Below are 19957 nucleotides of genomic sequence, written 5' to 3'. Positions count from 1 at the left end.
AAGCTTGGATTACTTGAGTATTACTTTTTCATTCAATCTAGAATGTCTTTAGCACCACCTTAAATTTCTGACTTTACCAATTTTATTCAGTAGTCACTTCAGTTTCCAGTAAGAACACACCTACTCCAAAAAAACACACCTTTTTATAGTGCCACTCCCTGGGACAAGCATAAACAGTCACAGGAATGACAAAAGGGATACCCAAAGGGCCAGAAAGAAGGAATTAAGTGGTAGATTAAACTGCTAGACAGTCCCAAAGATCTGAGATGTGAGAGGCCACCAGGACTCAATGATGATGACATTAGACAAAATACACAACACTGGGGTTATGAAACCAGAAGAGACCACCACAGTAGAGAGACATAGATCCCATTTGAAGCAGGATCCACCTACCCATCTTCAAAAGTTTTCATCTTGAATTAGTCCTGTCTAAAGGAAATGTAGGGAAAAATGGAGCAGAAACTGAAACCCAGGTCAGCCAGTAACCAACCCAAATTTGGAACTATCTCATGTACACAAAACAAATCCTGACATTACTACTGAGGCCACACTGTTTGTGCAAACAGGAGACTGGTATGGCTTACATCTGAAAGGCTCTACCAGAAACTGATGGAGCCAACTGCAGATACTTTCAGCCAACCATTAGATTAAAGTCAGATACCATAAAAAAGTTAGAGGAAGGAATGGAGGAGCTGCAGGGGATTGCAACCCCATAAAAAGAACAACAGTGTCAACTAACCATGACCCTTCATAGCTGTCAGAGAATAAGCCAAAATCAAGAATCATGCATGGGCTGGTTTAGGGTTCTGGGCACATGTATAGCAGAGGACTGACTTGTATGGCCTCCATGGGTTCCGGGATGCTCTTAATCCTGTGGAAATTTGAATCCCAGGGAAGAAGAATGCTGATAGAGTGAGGTGGAGGTGAGTGGGTGTGTGGGCAAGCATTCTCCCAGAGGCCATTTGGTGAAGAACTCAAGGAGAGAAAATAGGAAGTGAGAACAACTTTTAGAACATAAGTAATATAATTTAATGAAAATGATACTACTTCCCTCCATAATTATTTATTGGTAAGATTTCCTCTGAGGTTCATGTTCTAATACCTAATTTTTTCATTTCCAGAATTCCATCATTTTGAGATTTCTTTATTGAATCTCTTTCTACATTTAGGTGTTAAAATGTTTTATGCATTTCCTTTGTTTTTTTTTTTCTGTCTTCTTTAATTTCTTCATATCTTTTATAAGGGGATCTATAAGATGTGTATAAGCTCTTTTCAAGTCCTTGGCTGTACTTTTGCTTTGATGTCTTTAGCAAAGCCTACTGTAATAAGGTTTCTTGGCTTATTGGAAGCTAATACACATTTGAAGTCATGGAGAAGGAAGAGCCACAGAGCAACACAAAGCAGTAGTACATGGTGACCTTTCATTTTACAGAAGGGCTATGAGTATATAAAGGGTGAATTTGTGTTAGCTGAAAATGTCCAATTCAGAAATTATCACATAGTCTTTCAGAGAAGAGTTTCTGAAGATATATAGAACTTTGCATTCAAACAACAGCCAGTGAAGGAAAGCATCTATCCCAGAGGATCAACCCACCTTTTCTCCTGAATACGAGACCAACACTCAATCCAAACTCTAAGGTGAGTTGAATTTCTTATCACAAAAAGTAACTGCCCAATTGATATAAAAGGTAGAAAATTAAATTTTTAAAGGTTTTTATTTGCATATCCATTAATCATGAAATTAAAGTTGCTTTAGGAAACATAAGCATTCATTAGTGAAAGGAAAAGTTACAGTGCTCATGTCAAATATTATTTGTAAGCTCCCAGAGTTCACATCACAATGTAAATATTGTGGGCTGTAAGAGTTCAACATATTCATCAGAGGCTGATCACTGAAGTGGAAGACACATTTCTGGAAATTAAGTCTCAGGCTACATGCTTCCTGGTGACCATCAGGTTGCTCACACAGTAGGGTATTGGGCAAATGAAGCAATTGCACAGTGGTTGTTCTTGTCTTTGGCGATCGTCATATATCCCCCCATTCCCCATCGTTTTCCCCAGCTGAAAGAAATCATATATTACATTTAGTAGAAATAATGCCACATGATAGACATACTACAGTAACTGCCAAGAGGAAAACATAACAGAAGTATGAGAGAAAGCAAAATATCTACTCCCGAGTTTCAAGTGGTCCCTCTAACATGATGTGAAAACTACAGCTGAGAATGGGAATTTCTATACATACATGCATCAAAGCTAAAACATGTTTTACCCAAGACAAGACTGATGCCAATAACATAACAATAACAACCTAGAAACCAGATAAAGAATGAGAAATTCACAATAGTATATATTTAGCAAGCTTTTAGAGTCATAGGAAAGATCAGAATTTAATGAGTGGAGCTCAACTTCAAGGTTATTAAAAACCAAATTGACATTGTCCTGTGCCTATAATAAATGTATTTAGTATATGGACACAAGGTATACATGTAGAAATATGGCTACATAGAATAAATTATAGATTCCTAGATTAGCCAGCAACACTACCCCAATATGGAAGTTTTATAATGATTGAGAAACAACTGATGTTAAAACCAGGCCTCCACATAGGTGCACTTGCACACACACACACACATGTGCATAAAGACGTGTATATGGGCAGACTGACCACACACATGTACATGGAAAAACAAGAATAAAATTTGTTTACCATAATTGAGTCAAAATTATCCAGGATGTGTATCAAAATAATGACTGCAACTTTAAGTCTCTTCATGAATTGCCTTTTAGAGGGTCCAGGCTCTTACCACTAAACCACCTCTTTAACCCCTGGAATTTTAAATATGGATTTTTTGTCAGTTTATACCTGTTTTTGATCAGCCAGTAGTTATTGCCGTCTGTTTCATTTCCTTCAAACCCATAGCCAACTACCAGAACTGCATGATTCACAGTACTGCTGCAATTTGGCTCATGATAAATACCTGACAGATAAAATGGAAAATGACATAAGTTGCAAAGATATATAACAGTGAGTGCTGCCACTGACAACAGGGAGGCATTTTCAAAGATCCCTGAAATCATATAAACTACAAGGAAATAATGAGATTTCTGAATTTTTCATAAGAATATATATACATATATCAGTAATATATATGTACTTATATATATATGTGTGTGTATACATACACACACACACACATATATATACATAATACATAAATATTCACATATGCACACATATACATGTTTTATAAAAACCAAGAAAATAAAATTAGTGAGATTTGGTGATTACCATTCTCTATAAAAATATGAGATGACCTCTTGATATTATGTATTTTTATTACTAGATCTATGTCAAATTAAACTTACAGGGCATAAATAACTTAATTCAAAGGCTTGGTAATAATTTGATTTCAGACAAACTGTCTCATCACATATGTAAAAGTTCTGTTGAAAATTTAGGAAGCCAGTGATTTTTTATTAAGTGTGTCATATTAACTTTCATGCAGAGGTTCATGTCAGATGAAATTCAGTACTCAAAAGTATTGCATGAGTTTGAGTAAAATCCAAAACTCAAACCTTTACATTATATCTTTTACATAACAGCTGATCTTTGAACAGGTCACAGTGTAGTTATGTCACAAGTGTTTCTTCATATTTTCAAATATGTAGAAATATACAAACCCTTCTTGTAGAATCTAAAACTCCCCGAGCCAACATGAATTCCAGTAGCAATGGGCCCTTTAGTTGCTACAGCATCCATTAGGACATCTTCACTTTCTGGGAGGACCACAAATCCTGTGATGTTAGCAGATGAATACTTAGGGTTGTACCTGCATAGTCCTTCCTTTGAAAGATGAAGAAGTGGAAACTCAGTTACTTTCTTCTACCGCCTGGAAGCAAGAGTCACAACCACATCACCCTGTACTTTGCAAATGAGCACATATAAGTAAGGAGTTTTAAAAATAATCCTGGGCAGTAAAATGTTACCGCATGTTTAGGAACTAAAAATAAGTTCTTTTCTCTTCAATTACAACCAATAAGTCATCCTATTCATAAGAAATTGGGTGACACAGAGTTCTGAATTATGTGTACAAATGTTTCCATATTCTCCATGTACATGAAAGAAAAAAGTTTATATGGATATCATTACACCAAAAACTGTGGCCAACATTATATAAAAAAATCAGTGATGGTGTATAAAGAGATTCTACCATGTAATCTAAGCTCTGAAGATAGTGTGTGATCTCTAAAATTGTCACCTACTTACAAGGTGAGCTGAAATGACAACTTAGGAAGTCTACTTACTTTTCGTTCATATGGATAGGTTGCTTCAGCCTCCAGACCTCCATTATGAAAAACATATTGGAAGGCATTGTATGTATTACCCCAAAGGCATCCTCTATTGCCTTGAGGTTTAGAACAGTCTATTAGGTTCTGCACACTCAGTGGGATCAGTTTGCCTGTTTTCTTGAACATTTGTCCTTCTATGGCACCAGTCACAGGAAAAGCCCAACAAGAATTACAGCTTCCCTAATTAGAGGAAAAAATATGGTCATTCATATACAAATACTAACTCAAGAAACAACATAGACAGCATAATAATTAATGAAAATGAAACTGGAAGTTGATAAATCCACAGGAAAGAGTGATCAGTCTCCTAAGAGAAATTGGATGCTGTAAGTATACACATACTCCAATACACACACACACACACACACACACACACACACACATGCACACACACATATGCACATACACACGCAAGCACATACACCCCCCACACACACACACTCACATTTGAGTGGGAGTTACTAGTTTTATGGGATATTAATGACCAATAATTGAAGTGAGCTTGTATTCTACATAAAATGAAGATAGTAATAGTTGGGGAATACATATGGCAGACTGCTAAGACCAATATACACTGTAAAATGTATAAAGCTTTAAAAAGAGAAAAATGTTATTTAAAAAATGACTGCCAATTCCCCCACATTCAATTTGAATACATAGACATGTCCTATTTTGTCATTCATGTAGTTTAAGAAAATGGGCATAGCCTGGCATGATGGTACATGTGTTTAATCCCAGTACTCCGGAAGCAGAGGCTGATGGATCTCTGTGGATTCAAGGCCAGCATTGTCTCCAACTGAGTTTCAGAGCAACCAAAGTTTTTGAATTTGAGAAATCCTGTCTCAAAAAAGCAAGTAAGCAAGCAAGAAAGCAAGCAAAAGCAACAAAGATAAAAATCAGGAGGAGCAGAGAAGTAGAAGAAAGCAGAAAAGGAGGAGGAGGAAGAAGATTAGAAAGAAGAGGAAGAGAGGCATGTGACACTGTCATACCTGTTTCCTCACATCAGTCACATAGCCTTCATTTCTCCAATCAACAAATTTGGGCAAAGCATCTCGCCAATACCAAGAATTAGGGAAAATATTACGAAGTGCACGTTTCCAGACACTTTTCCCCGTATTGTGAACTGGCAATATAAACCCAGATAATGTGTCCTTGAATTCTTCCTCTGTCTTCAATAAAAAGAATAGAAGTGACTATTATAAAAAGACTTTATGTAAAGATGTCAAGAGAACACAGTGTGAGGCAATCCATGTCATACTCACCATGTCAGCAAATTCATTTACTTCCATGATGAAGGTATTTTTCCCCAGGGAATTTTCCCTGTTGTGCTGTTCAATCTTTTTCACATTTTCTTCCCATACTGCTCTCTTCAGAATCTCTTTCTCCTGGATGACAATATAATGGGAGGGAATTCTTTCTAGTTAAACTTCTGCATAAGCTGACCATACTGACAACAAGTCCAACCTGACTAGAGGCAAAGATAGGGATCTCAACATAAAAGAGTCTGAACATCCTGTGCTCACAGTGAATTTAGTTAGGTAAATTCTCAGTGGTTGTGGTGGCTGTGGTAGGACACATATGACCTCCCATATACCTATACACATTTACTCTGCGCCCCTGGACAATTTCTTGGATACCAACCGGACTGTATAACTTTTTATAGTCCTTTTTCCAGTCTTCCCATTTTTCATTCAAACTGAGATCAAATGCTGAAGCACCTGACACAACCCCCAAGCACAGGATAACGAAGAAGACAGCAGGAGCCATGTCTCAACCTATATATAGAAGAGAAATGAAGACATGACTACAGAGTGTTTTAAAAATGTCTTTTTGCTTCTTTCTGAGTAATTAAGCCTTTCATGGTTAATAAAATAATTAATGTTATTTCTCCAAATACTTTTCAAAAGAGTGTAGAAAATGTCTAGGATGTTTTCCAACTGAGTCACACAGTGATGGTTACTAGATAAAATGCAAAGTGAAAAACATGTACCCAGAATTCTAGCACTGTAAATTTTAGGTGTTCCCATTCTTGTTTCAAAAAGGTTTCCATTCACATTGAGAAACAAGTGTTTCAGTATATCTCTTATAATTTTTGCCAAGGAGAACTTCTATCGTGTGGTATTGGATTTTATCTCAAGGTGAACTCAAGAGTTGGGGTCACATGTCATCATATGCCATTCTAATATACAGCAAGTGGTGGGCTTCATTTTAACCCTCTCTTTGTTAGTGCAACTTTGTGAAATATCATCTATAAAGAATGAGCAAAGAATCATTTACTATTCTTTAGGTCTAAACATGGCACTATTTGAGGAAATTCTCACTTATTATCTATGCAAGAATGATGTCACATTAAAAAACACAAGCAATAAAAAGTCAAAACCATCAGAAAAAGAGGAATATGATAGCAAGTCAACAATGGGATTTATTATTCTGTACTTGTTGGATTTCTAAAGCATCACTCCCCATAGGAACTGATAGAAAAATATCATCTGCACCTGTAAATTAAAAAGATACATTTGTGGGTTAGTGCAAGAGATATCTTCAGAGAACCAGCTGCAACTCTGTGGAAAAAAATCAGCCTTTCAAAACTCTGTGGAAAAAAATCAGCCTTTCAGTTAAGAGGACCATGTAAAACACAGACCAAGAAAGAACTTGGTTTCCTCTTTACCATCTCTATCTACCCCACTCTACCTACATGAAGTGCTGCTGATAATTAGGTTATATTTTTCTTCTTTATGATCTTAAGTCTCCCAAAACACCTAGCCAACCCCACTTTCTGTTCTGCCGTTCATAGTCAGTGCCTTACCTTTCTGAGATGATCACTAATGCCTCAGATCACTCCACAGATTCAACTCACTGGAGGATGGTAAGGCTTAAGGTCTTCCCCAGATATAAATCCCAATTATCTATAGGATTGAACCGCCCTTCAATCGTGCTCTTCTTCTGATTGGCTGTGTCGTTAGTTACATTAATCCTCTGGGAACTGGGACTTCAGGCATCCTTTGAGATACAATCTGTTTGTTCCTCTGGCATGACTGTAGGCTACCTGTACAGCAGGAAGCTATGTTTGTGAACATTGTCAAAACGTAAAAAGCTATCTTATAGACCGTGAATCACATTATACTGGATACTTATGCTTCCCTGATTGTGTTTCCTGTAAAAGGTATTTTTGTTGTACCCTTTAAGTTTAGAATTGCACTTTTAATTTACCATCCCTGGCATGTGCTTAGTCATTATATTCTATTTCATGTTTAGTCCATAACTATGGTTAGGTACTATGAGAAAACAGAGCCTGGGATGCTCTTTTTCTGGTGTCATAGTGTGACATGGTTGGATCTCATGTACTCATTAGGAGACAGTGACAGCCAAAGAAGAAAACGATATTCAAGGACACAACATAACATGAGGAATGTGAATGAATGTGCTTCGAGTGGTCTCATTAAATTTGCTGGTTATTCTCTTGGAGAATGAACTGAATCACCAGCTAGAAGTACCATCTTACCTGTTCTCTTCATTATTACAACATTGTGGTAACTGGAAATGCCTGTATTTGACATATTCTGAACCTATTTTTGTGGCCTTACATTGTTTGACAGCATCACAAAGAGATATTTAGACAAATATCCCCTTTAAGTTTGCTCTAAACACTCATGATTAATTCTTTCCTTCCCTTCCACTTACTTTAGTACCTATCATTTCTTTTTGTCATTGTAGACTTTTGGGTACTGCTTTTGTTTTGTGCTGTTCCTTTCAAGAGTCCTGATGAATCATAGTTTCATTTGATCAGTCTTTAAAACTTGGAATATATATATATATATATATATATATATATATATGTGTGTGTGTGTGTGTGTGTGTGTGTGTGTGTGTGTGTGTGTGTGTGTGTATGTATGTATGTATGTATGTATGTATGTATATATATTTCACAATAATGACTGTCATATTTTCAATTTCATACTGTCAGGTTGTAAAATTATATATGACACAGAGATGTCATGCTTGATCTATCCATTTATTATTGCTTTTTGTGGTTTTCTCCAATCAGGAAAGAAATGAATCATATCTACATTATACCCTACAGCACCCAATAGACAAAAAAAAGTAAAACTATTCAAGTCATTGCTAATTGTTAGCTAAATCATCACAGATGATGTTTAAGGATCACACAAGTTATTTTATAGAGATTAGGAACATCAATAAGAGACATGAGGTCTTAATGTATACCCCACAGCCCTCTATTTTCTGTCTGCCTTCTTCTTGTTTCATTCTTCAGCCTTTCTATTTATTTTTAATTAACTTGTGAGTTTCACAAAGTGTATTTTTTACCATATCCTTTCCATTCTCTTAACACCTTCCAGATACTTTGTTTCTCACTGCCAATAGGGCATCATGTTCTTTTCCTCCCTTTCTTAAAATGGAAAGAAAAAGACCCAGTAAAATCATGTGATCTACCAATGTTGAATCATTATTGCTGAGCATGCAGCCTTTTGTACACTGTGTGATATACCTTGTCTCACACCACTGTGAAAGCAAGGATTTCCCTCTCCAAGAAGCTATCATGTGTGAATAGATTTTTGACTAGTGGTGGAACTTTTTGTATATTTTTATCTTCTCCACCTTGGGATTTTTCTGACTTGGGTTGTCATTGTCTTGTGCATGCTGTGACAATCTCTGTGATTTCAAATGTTGTGTATCTATTGTATGGTGTCTTGGAAATGATTTTTTAGTCATTTATCACATCTCACTTTTACAATTTCTCTACCTTCTTTTCTTCATAGATCCCCACGTTCTGTGAGGAGGGGTACAATAAAGACACCCTAATCATATCAGGCACTGTAATTATCCATGGCTCTTCATATTGTACAGGTGTAGGCTTCTGTGTTAATTACCATCTACTGTAAGAAGAATGGTTGAGAAATTAGTTCACTTATATGAACATAGAAATATGCAATAAGAAGTTTGTTGTTTTTATGCTCTGCAGCAGAATAATAGTAATGCATTTTTCCCTCTGGGATTATGAATTTTTGTCTCAGGTTATCTCTTTAATAGTCTCAGGTGTGAGACCTGTATCACTAGATAGACTTATTATTATATCTCAGGGTTTGTAGTTGTGTAGGATGGTTGATTATCATTTTATGAAAAAGTATGAATAACACCCATAAGCAGTATCCATGGGAAGAATCTTTCAGTTGATAATAAGATTTCTTTATGTTCTATGTATTAAGCATAGAGCTATAAGAGAAAAGGAACATCAGAAATTGTAGTGGAGCTAAATCTAGAGCTTAAGAAGATAAATGTGAAGGTCATGAACTTAAGTCAGTGTCCTCAGGGCAAGACCCCATCCAGCTACATTCCAATGTGTAAAAGGGAGTTTAAAGAATCATTAGCCAGTAAAAGAAACCATCAAAAACCAGAAAGCTGATGAAAATGCCATTGTAGTTGAATGAAGGGGCCATATTCCATCCTCAGAAAGTAGAATAACTTGGAAGTTTTGCCTATGTGGTACTTTCCTTAGAGCCAACCATGCAAGAAAGGTGTTGCAGAATCTTCTGTGCCCATGAATGTCTGCTGATGCACGCTATGTGTCAGTAATGTCCCTGCATATAAGCCAAGATATGCTGCTGTATGAAGCTGTGGAGGTGAAATCTAGATTCCTTAGAAATTCCAAGATGTTGGAGATGTCAGGGTCATGGAATGCCTGGGGAGGAGTGCTTCTCACAGTGTGTAGAGCCAGTCCAAGAGAAAGAGAAGTGTGTTGGAGTCAACACACCTGAACAGAATTGGAGATTTGAAAAACACTTTGATATCAAACTTGTTGATACAGAATTTGGAGTTTGCCAAAATTTAAATTGCTTTTATTCATTCTTGTTTTGGTCTAGTACTTCTGCACTATGCTTTCTTTCCTCTCTCTTGGAATGACAATGTATATTTTGTGCCATTGTATAAAGATGTGTTCTGTCTGCCTTATAATTTTGATTTTACGGGGCTTACAGTTAGATTGCCATGAGTATTAGAAACTTTGAACAATGGACTTTTAATATTTATTTATTTATATCTGAAATGCTGCTCTTCCTCCAAATCTCCCTCACTCCTGCCAGAGTACCTCATCCCTTGTTTCCTTCTATTCTCTGAGAGGGTGAAGGACTTCACTTGGTATCCTACTCCCAGCATATCAACTCTCTGCCAAATTAGGTGCATCCTCTCCCACTAAGTTAAAACAAGGCAGCCAGGGAGACTGAGGTGCACTTCTCTTATGTATGTTCTGGGGGCCTTGTCCTACCCTGTGTATGTTCTTTATTTGGTAACTCAGTCTTTGAGAGCTCCCAGGGGTCCATGTTAGTTAACTCTGTTGGTCTTCTGCGGTGTTTCTATCCACTTTAAGGCTTTTAATGTTCCTGTGATTCTAGGATGCTGTGATCTTCAGATCCTGGGTATGTCAGAGATCCTGGGAGTCAAGCTGTCTCATGGTCCTGGCGTGCTGCTGAGGTCCTGTTGTGTCAGACCTACTTGGAATCAAACTTTTTCTGGTAGTTGCATGAGTGGGTAGGGGGCCAGAGTTCTGAGTTTTCTCTGAGCCCAAGGACAAGTGGGAAGGAACACGTGAGTCTGTCTGGTGGTAGTTTGTGTTTCTCTGGTTTTTATAGGGGTCCCAGTTACGCTGAGTGTTGGGAGAGATGTCTCAACTGTGATCTTAAGTGTTTCAAAGCTCCAGTGCTCCTGGGCGTGTTCAATCTTCTGGGAGTCAAGCTTCCTCTATGGTCCTGTGATCAGTTAGTGCACCTGGAAGATTGGCTTTCTCTGGGTGTTGTGAGAATGGCTATGGAACCAGCCCAAGGTTTGCGTAAGGCACAAGTTCAAACCTGAGGAGATCTCGCTTGTATGTTTAGGGAGTTATTTATGCTCTCCTTAAAGTCTTCTATAACCTCGTGAGATGGGATTTTAAATCAGAATCTTTCTCATCAGGTGTGTTGGGTTTTTCAGGGCTTGCTCTGGTGGCAGAACTGTGTTCTGATGTTGCCAAATGGCACTGGTTTCTGTTGTTTATGTCCTTGCACTTACTGCTCAGCCTCTGGTTATCTCTGCTGTTCACTGGCCTTGCTGTCTCCGACTGCAGCCTGTTAATCCTCTCAGCCTGGTCATGTTGGTTCTCCATGGATCAGGCTGTCTCTGCATATGGTAAGGTGTCTAGAACTACTGATCTGTCAGCATGGCTGGAGCACAGCTCCTGAGAGTCAAGCTGGCTCTGGACTGGAGAGGGTGTGCTCGAGTATAAGATCTGCTCCTGGTGCAGTTGTGGACATGAAGGAAATGTGTCTCTGGAGTCACAGGAGTCACAGGAGCTTCTGTATCCTCTGGGTCTGAAGGGCAGGTGTCCCAGGTTAGGCCAGATATTGGGGTGGGGAAGACTCATCTGTGAGCCTGGTGGTATCAGAGCTCCTGGGGGGTTCAAAGTCTCTGTGTGGGGGGACATTTTGGGAAGGGTCAGTCTGGAGCACATGATCTGCTCACTACCACAATTGCAAACTGAAAAAAAAGGTATCCTTTTACTTTTAAATATTTAAAGTTGGATTATTACTTCTATAATGATTATGAGCCACTTTCATTATTAAGAAAATATTCAAACCAAATTAGGAACATATATGTTCCAAAAATTTTACAAATATTTTAGATAAAATTCACATCAATAAAATTTTTAAAATATAAAACAATAATATAAAATGTTTTGTCAGAATTTACAGCAACCTCATTACATGCAATTTACAGACTTCATGTGTAACTGTAAACATGTCACATTTTCCTTTATTACTAGCTATTTGTACACAGAGTGAGTCAAATCCTTCAACAGAAATAATGAATACCATGTATTATTTCTTTGGGATTTCTCTCTCTCTGTGTATGCCTGTCTATATGCCTCTAATATATGTAGAAAGTATGAAGATTATGAACCAGGAAGGAATAACTTAAAACAGGAAGATGATTATGGAAAAAAATGATCATGAGTAGGTTTTGCCACCAAACACGAACCTGTATTTCCAAAAACACTCACATATTCACTATACTTTTAACATTTAATATGTGCAGTTTCTTTATGGAACTCAAATATTTCACTACTCATCTCTACAGAACCTTACCAGGAATTATCACCTTTTCAAGTCTTTGGAAAGCTGGTGGTATTCATTAAGGATTCTACATTGACATTGAGATTTGGTACCTGGCTCTACAATATGGCTTCTTGTAAATTTCTTAACATTTTTAAAATTCTTTTTTCCTCAGATTTGTTCATAGGACTGTTTAGAGGCTGGACATACTTAGAAGAAAATGACTGACATTGTAATCTTTGTGTCTGAGACACCTTCTACCTCCTCTAGCACCATAGAGAAGCCAAAGATAGGAGGTCCTCAGAAATGGGTGAGAAATTCTCAGGTGTATGTCTAATTATTCCAAGGCCAGTATTAGCTTGGAACAACTCTGTAACATCAGCTTGACCATTTAAATTCTACTAACATGTGTATCTTTAAAGACACACATTATCTCTAGAGTCACTGGGCAGGATAAAATAATAGGAAGTTTTTCTTCTTCTCTTATGGAAGCTTTCTCTAAGTGAGCATAGAAGACTTGAGTTGCCATTATAGTCTGAATTTGGTGCATGCCTTCATTTTGGCCTCAGATCTTTTTTTTTTTTTTTTTTTTGGCCCCCTTCAAAGTATATTGATCCATTTGTCAAACTCTAACATATATGATTAAAAAAATTTTTTGGCAGAGTATGTAAGCTGTGGGTACAGAATGGTCAGAACTCATGCAGACATATAAGTGACTTTGCATCTGATAATTACAGTGAACCCTAGCTTGGAAAGATCAGCAGAAGAACTTCTCTCACTCTGAGTCCCACAGAACAATGATTCTCGACCTTGGGTCAGGCACTCTGTATGCAGGAAGTGAGAGACACAATCAGCAGGAAGATCAAGTCAACAGAAATAGAAGCCTTGGGCCAAAACAGAACACTCTTCCTGAGTCACATTTACCTATATGCCCCATAATAAAAATAATGACATGTATCCTTGTTCTGGATCATGTCTCTGTCATCCTTCCAAATCTCTATCTTCCTCATTAAAATGTCCTTTATTTGTTAAGCACCCAACAGAGAAAAATTATTCAGCAGATTTATGCTCTCAGTACAATATTTGTTCATCCATAAGATACAAGGAAGTTTCTCCACAATCTAAAACCATAATCATATTTTGGGGATACCTCATTGTCTCTGATGAATCCCTGCTACCCTGAAACCCTATTCATGATGAGACAGTTCACCTATAAGTGCAAACAAGTTGATTCTTCGAATCAAGCATCATGTTCAAGTACCAAATGACCCCATCTTTTTTTTTTTTGTTTGTTTTTTGTAGTACATAGGTTTATGCACTCAAAGGCAGTAGATAATTAGATGTCAACAAAAGATTTGTCTTTTGAATATACTTGGTTTATTCACAAAAACATTACTCATAATATTATACTAACATAAATGTTAAACAGACATTTTCCCAAGCATGGAAAAACACTTTTGCAGAATTGTTGCTTACTGGTTCCAATGGGCACTTGTATCCAAGTGATGATGCTTTCAAAGCTTGCAGACTTGACAAATGGGTGCTTTGAAGTCCTTCCTCTGTGGTAGGCTTAGTGATGTCATTGAGAAAGGTCTAGGGGATCCAGGAAGTTCAGGGAGGTCTTTGTGATATTGACTATGAAAATAATAAAGGCTGGTGTTTAGCCAATAAGAGTGTTGAAAGCTCATTGGTCACTTAAACTAAAGCAATGCAGATTTGCATGTCCTCTTGCATATGTGTATAAATACAGACCAGAGAAGTCATGTTTCTAGAGCACATCAGAGGGATCCAACAGACAATTCCCAAAGTTTCAATAGTTTTAACAATTATGCAGAAATTTTCTATTATCCAATGTAAAATCTTTCGGTTAGTTTACAGCCTTATCAGTACAACATGGCACTTACCTCTTTAGCATACTATAGATATGTTCTTGTTTAGTTCTTATGTGAGCTGAAAAGTGCCAGAAGCTTGCTTCTAATACCGAGCACTTACCAGGGTTTTCTGGTGGCAAATTCTATCTCATACCTGCTAAATCATTCATGTTCACACAAAAAGATTTCCAAATTAACAAAAACTGGGTTTAAAATGATGTTCCTTACACTCTAGGTAATTAAACTGCTCAGATTCCTGTTTGTGAAATGTGTGTTTATTTCTAAACATAACATTTCAACTCCACCTTTTTCCCCTCTGATTGCTTTAGACATAAAATCTAGGAGATTTAAAACAATAGGTGCCATCCCTTCTTGCTCTTGATCTTTTCCTACACAATTTGTAGAAAACACTGAACATTGTCAGAAGCTCTGAAATCTCAATGGCATTTGTAGCCCAAGTTTCCAAATGCCACTACAATCTTTCAAAGCAACACAATCAGGTCTGTCATAACAACCCCTTGTTTTCTTGCTACCAATTTCTGTTCATCTTGACTTCTGTCATTTATGATGCACATCATGAGTAAAATAAAATTGAGTGATGACAAGGTTTATTTTATGGTTTGCAGTTCATAATTTAGGAAATCCAAGGCATAAAGCTTAAGGGACCAGTGAGATAGAGAAGTCATGTTCAAATAAAGGTATTTTTTATTTAATTTCAGGTTCATGTTCAGCCATCATTCTTGTATGACCCAGGTTCACTTGTTTAGGAATGGTGTAACCTCAAATGAGCTGGACCCTTCACACCAATTAGCAGTCAACAACATATTCTAAAGACACATCTCAAGCCAATATTATGTAAACTACTCCCCAAATGAGGTTTGTCTTTTCATTTCTGTCCAGTTGACAAACAAGACTTGCCATCATAACTAGTATGCAGATATCTTTCAGATAGCATGTATCATAGATTTTGCATTTCCTTTAATTTTCTTTGTTTTAGATTTATGACTTTTCACTGGTATCTTTTAAAACTTTTTCTTCATCTGCATATTTAATTTTAACTATAATATAGTATGCAACCTCTTTTATTGTGCTACTTAATATTTTGTGCACTACTTGCTCAAGGAGTTGAGAAAGATTTGTTGTATGATCTTGATGAATATTTGATTCATGACATTCATATGGGATTCTTCTTTTTCTTTCATGATTGTTATTTTTCTATTCTGCTTTATATTTTTCTTTTGTGTTTCTGGTTTTTATTTATCATTGTTTGAATTGGCAATCTAAATTCTCCACTTTTTCTCAAGGCCAGGTTTTTTTTTATGATCCATTTTACTGAGTTTTTTTTCATAAGAATACAAAGATGGTATTATCTACTACTCCCATTACTATATATAATTGCACATATATTTCTCCATTTCTTTAATCTGGGGTGATATTTATCCTTGACAGAAAGGTGTGTTTCTTGGTTGCAGTAGAACTGTAGATCCTGTTTATGCGTCTATTCTGTTAGTCTGTGTCTTAATATAGGAGAACTAAGACCATTGTTATTGGGGCTATCAACGAACATTGATGGGTTGTTCCCATTATTTTGCTATTGTTATATCTTCCCCTTCTATTTACTTACTTTTCTAGAGTCATTTTTATTATTATTTCTTGTGTGAGATTAACATATTCATATAAAAAAAAACTGGCAATGCCCTGCACCCACCTTTTTAAACAGTCTCCATTGAGAATGTTATGGTAATAGGCTTGCTTGTCTTTTTATAGGCTATTTTGTCTTTTCTCCCTGTTGCCTTCTGTATTATTTTCATTGTTGTTATTCTGAAAAGTTATTGTTTTTATTTTTGTTGATGCCTTAATTTTTATTTATTGTTTATTGTTTGTTTATTACTTTCTGTTCCAATCTATGTGATACTCTGAATGCTTCCTTGTATATGTTGATAGGCACCGTCTTCTTTAGATTGGAGAGTCCTGATTTATTCTCTGCCTTCTGAACTCCTCAGTTCCACCTCCACACAGCAGGCTGATGATCCTTAGAATATATTCTTCTGGGAAATCTCCGTCATTCTCCATGCAGTCTCTGAAGTGTCCCCTCCAAAATCACTTTCATCTGTTTTGGCACACTAAAGGCTTCACCTGTGTTAACATATGCTGCCTCCATAGCTGTACTCCACAGCTTTTCAAAACTTGCTGAGGTTCAGGATCTGGTGCAACAATAACTTCTTTAGCCCTCAAATCCCAAATAACAGTCAACACAGCTCCCTAGTTCTCATAAGGTATCCCCATATATCTCATAGGGACAGACAGATTACATGCAAAGAGTGGATAAAGTCCCAGTGTTGGAGGCCCAATATAGATAACAAAATAGCCAATGAAGAGGAGTTAAAGATTAAAGGCTAAGTCCAGGTGTTTTGATATATAAGGCCATTTATCATCTACAGAATGATTCTTTCATACAAGTTCAGTAGAAATTTCATCTTTGAGAATAAATAGATAAAAAACAAACATTTTTTGAAATTTATTCCATAACTAATGAACCATTTCCTGAGGCAATTATATATATAGACATTCGAATTTACTCAGAATACTAAGATGGTTCTGATATGTACTGAGATTCTAGAACCAATGTTATGGACTTTAAAATGACAGAAGGCTCATTTGTAAAATTCTCAAAACAGGATACAGCAGCTCAACGCTATTCATCTATAATTCATCTCTTGGGGAATACAAGTCAGCAGGATTAATTTTCATGAATGGGTTGATTTCAGTGACTACATAGTCCTCAGAAATACACTTTCCAATATTTGTAGCAGTTCAATCATAGTGAATAATATATGTGCATATTTCATTTCAAATATGCTTGTTCTACCTTTCAGTGGACATAGTAAAACTCCAGTATTTTTTTTCTAAGCATGGGCTTTGGAGTAAGATCAGAGTAATGTGGGAGAATCTTTAGGAAGTAAAAAGACCTGAGATGTGGATGCTCCTAGGATTTTATGTGGGTGACCTAATTTGAATTGAGTAACAGAGGGCACCCAGAACAATAAGATCCCACCTTCTGTAGCCAGACAGGACACCCATTATAGTGATGAGTACAACAAGTCACCCACAAAACTTTTGACCCAAAATTTATCCTGATTAAATGGAATTAAATGACAAAGTTAGACCATAGATTGAAGGAATGATAAACGAATAAATACCAGAACTTTGAACCTATCTCATGGGCCTGCACCAATTCCTGGTACCAACCTATGTACTATCAGACTTTACAATGTTTCTCTCATGAAGTAGGATGTTTGTATTAGTACATTGCTTAGAAGACCAGAACCTAATATAAAACTCAGGAGGATGCCTGAGGTGCAGTTAATTCAGCTGAAAAAATTGATATCTGAAAGTACAGTGATAATGTTTAAAATATTTAGAACATCAACTTCAATCTCTCTCTCTCTCTCTCTCTCTCTCTCTCTCTCTCTCTCTCTCTCTCTTACATTTAAAATATTATCCCCTTTCCCAGTTTTCCCTCTGAAATTTCTCTATTCCATCTCATCTCCCCCTGCCTCTATGAGAGTGCTCCCACACACACCCACCCACACACTTTCTCCCAACTTTCTGCCCTGACATTCCCCTGCATTGGGGCACCGATCTTTTACAGGAACAAGGGCCTCTCCTCCTGTTAATGACCCCACAAGGCCATTCTATACTACATACTTGGCTGGAGACATGAATTCCTCCATGTGTACTTCTTTATTTGTAGTTTAGTCTTGAAAGCTCTAAAAGGTGTGATTAGTTGATATTGTTGTTTGTCCTGTGTGGTTGAAAACCCCTTCAGTTCCTTCAGTCATTTTTCTAACTCCTCCATTGGGAACCGCATTCTCAGTCCAATGGTTGGCTGAGAGCCTCTACCCCTCTATATGTCTTACTCTGGCAGAGCCTTTCAGAAGACAGCTCTATCAGGCTTTATGAAATTCTTAGGCAAGTGCATGGAACTAGAAAATATCCTGAGTGAGGTACCCCAATCACCAAAGAAAGCACATGGTATGCACTAACTGATAAATGGACATTAGCCCCAAACTCCAAATACCCACAGACCACATAAAGCTCAAGAAGAAGAAAGACCAAAGAATGGATTTTTCAGTATTTTTTAGAAGGGGGAACAAAATACTCACAGAAGAAAATACCAAGTGTGGAGCAGAGACTGAAGGAAAGGTCATGCAGATACTGCCCCACCTAGGGATCCATCACAAATATACTCACCAAACCCAGACAATAATGCAGATGCCAAGAAGTGCAAAGCCTTACTTTCAATACATGAACATATTTCCAATAGTAGGAAAATTTCAACAAATTTAACAGTCACCTTGCCTTTACCAATACATGTCTCATTTACAAATGTAATATGACATTATACACTATTGTTTAATATCACTTTTATTGTTATAATGAAATTTTTAAACAAAACTGGGAATCCATAGTTCAGATCTTTCCAAGCATTCCAGAGACATTTAATATCAGAGTTGATAGTAACTTGTAAAATATACATATCCATTGTATAACTGGAAATGCCACAGATTACCCTTCAATATACATAAATGTATTCGTGTACTTTTATACAAAAATGTTTAAAATTTGTACATTTAATTTTGTTTTTTAAAATAAAGTTGTTAAAAAAACAACTTTGCTACGAATCCCCAGCCTTTATGTTTTCAAGAAGTGGAAGATGAGAATCATAGTCGCATACCAGTTGGTTATCTGCGATAACTACCCCGACCCTGAAAAACAAGGACTCAACTACAGCTCCTGAAAGAGAAAAATACACTGGGGCAAGGCGAGATGAACTAATAGTCACTCAACTGGACAGCCATCTTGATTCTTTGGTGTAAGGAAGAGGAAAGGACCAAACGGAGACTGGAGCACTGTACATCCAAGGAACACAGGAAGCTTTGCTCCAGGAAGCCTCTGAAGCCTGATAATGAGTCAAACTTGGGAAACTATGTACTCGAAGTACTTTGTCTCCAGAGGAAAGACCAGCATTACTGGGATTCTAAGAGGAGTAAATGTATAAATTCACAGCTCAGTGCATAAAAGTACCATTAGTCACATAATAAGGGGACTTTGGGTTTAAGGCAGTTTTGCATTGCAAATGTTTCTCGTTGCTTTACAACTGTTTTCAAATAAATTGCTGGGAACTATGTAACAAAACAAATTATGATGAAACAGAAGGGAAAGTGAGAAAGGAACTTGCTTGGTGGAAGGAAATACTCTGTAGCTTACAATAGTAAAACAAACCAAGGCACAAACATTTTCTGTAGATTCAGATTCTGATCATATTGTATCCAATAAATCTCCCTGCAAGCCTCAAAAAAAAAAAGACCTTCCAGATCTTTACTCAGTTTCAACAAGAAACAATTTCCCATTCACATCATATTTTTCTATTTAAAAAATAAAGTCCTATCATATAATACATTTTAACCAGTTTTCTCCCTCTATTCTCCATAGCATCAAACACACCTTCCATCTCTGACAAGATGATTTTGCTTCTGTTTCATAACAAGTAACCATTGCTAATCTCAAACCTTTGGTTCTCTTGTCCTGCAAATCTGAGTTCTACAAGCCTGTCTAGGGTGACTAGAAATA

General features: G+C 36.9%; 1 protein-coding gene across 1 annotated transcript in view; it reads right to left on the bottom strand.

The window, feature by feature from the left end:
- Window positions 1–1961: 1961 nt before the first annotated feature.
- The window catches only part of LOC308438955 (cathepsin Q-like), a gene marked incomplete at both ends in the record, with an annotated part of 146974 nt that continues 128978 nt past the window's right edge, over window positions 1962–19957 (bottom strand). The window contains 6 exons of the mRNA XM_080940506.1: window positions 1962–2061; window positions 2867–2981; window positions 3685–3847; window positions 4309–4533; window positions 5343–5518; window positions 5612–5738. Of these exons, the coding sequence (XP_080796632.1) occupies window positions 1962–2061; window positions 2867–2981; window positions 3685–3847; window positions 4309–4533; window positions 5343–5518; window positions 5612–5738 (906 nt within the window). The remainder of the gene's footprint in view (window positions 2062–2866; window positions 2982–3684; window positions 3848–4308; window positions 4534–5342; window positions 5519–5611; window positions 5739–19957) is intronic.

Source organism: Micromys minutus (genome assembly GCF_963924665.1).
Source record: "Micromys minutus genome assembly, chromosome: 1".
Taxonomy (NCBI): Eukaryota; Metazoa; Chordata; class Mammalia; order Rodentia; family Muridae; genus Micromys; species Micromys minutus.
Note: the sequence above shows the minus strand (reverse complement) of the source record. Positions and strands in the feature narration are given on the sequence as shown.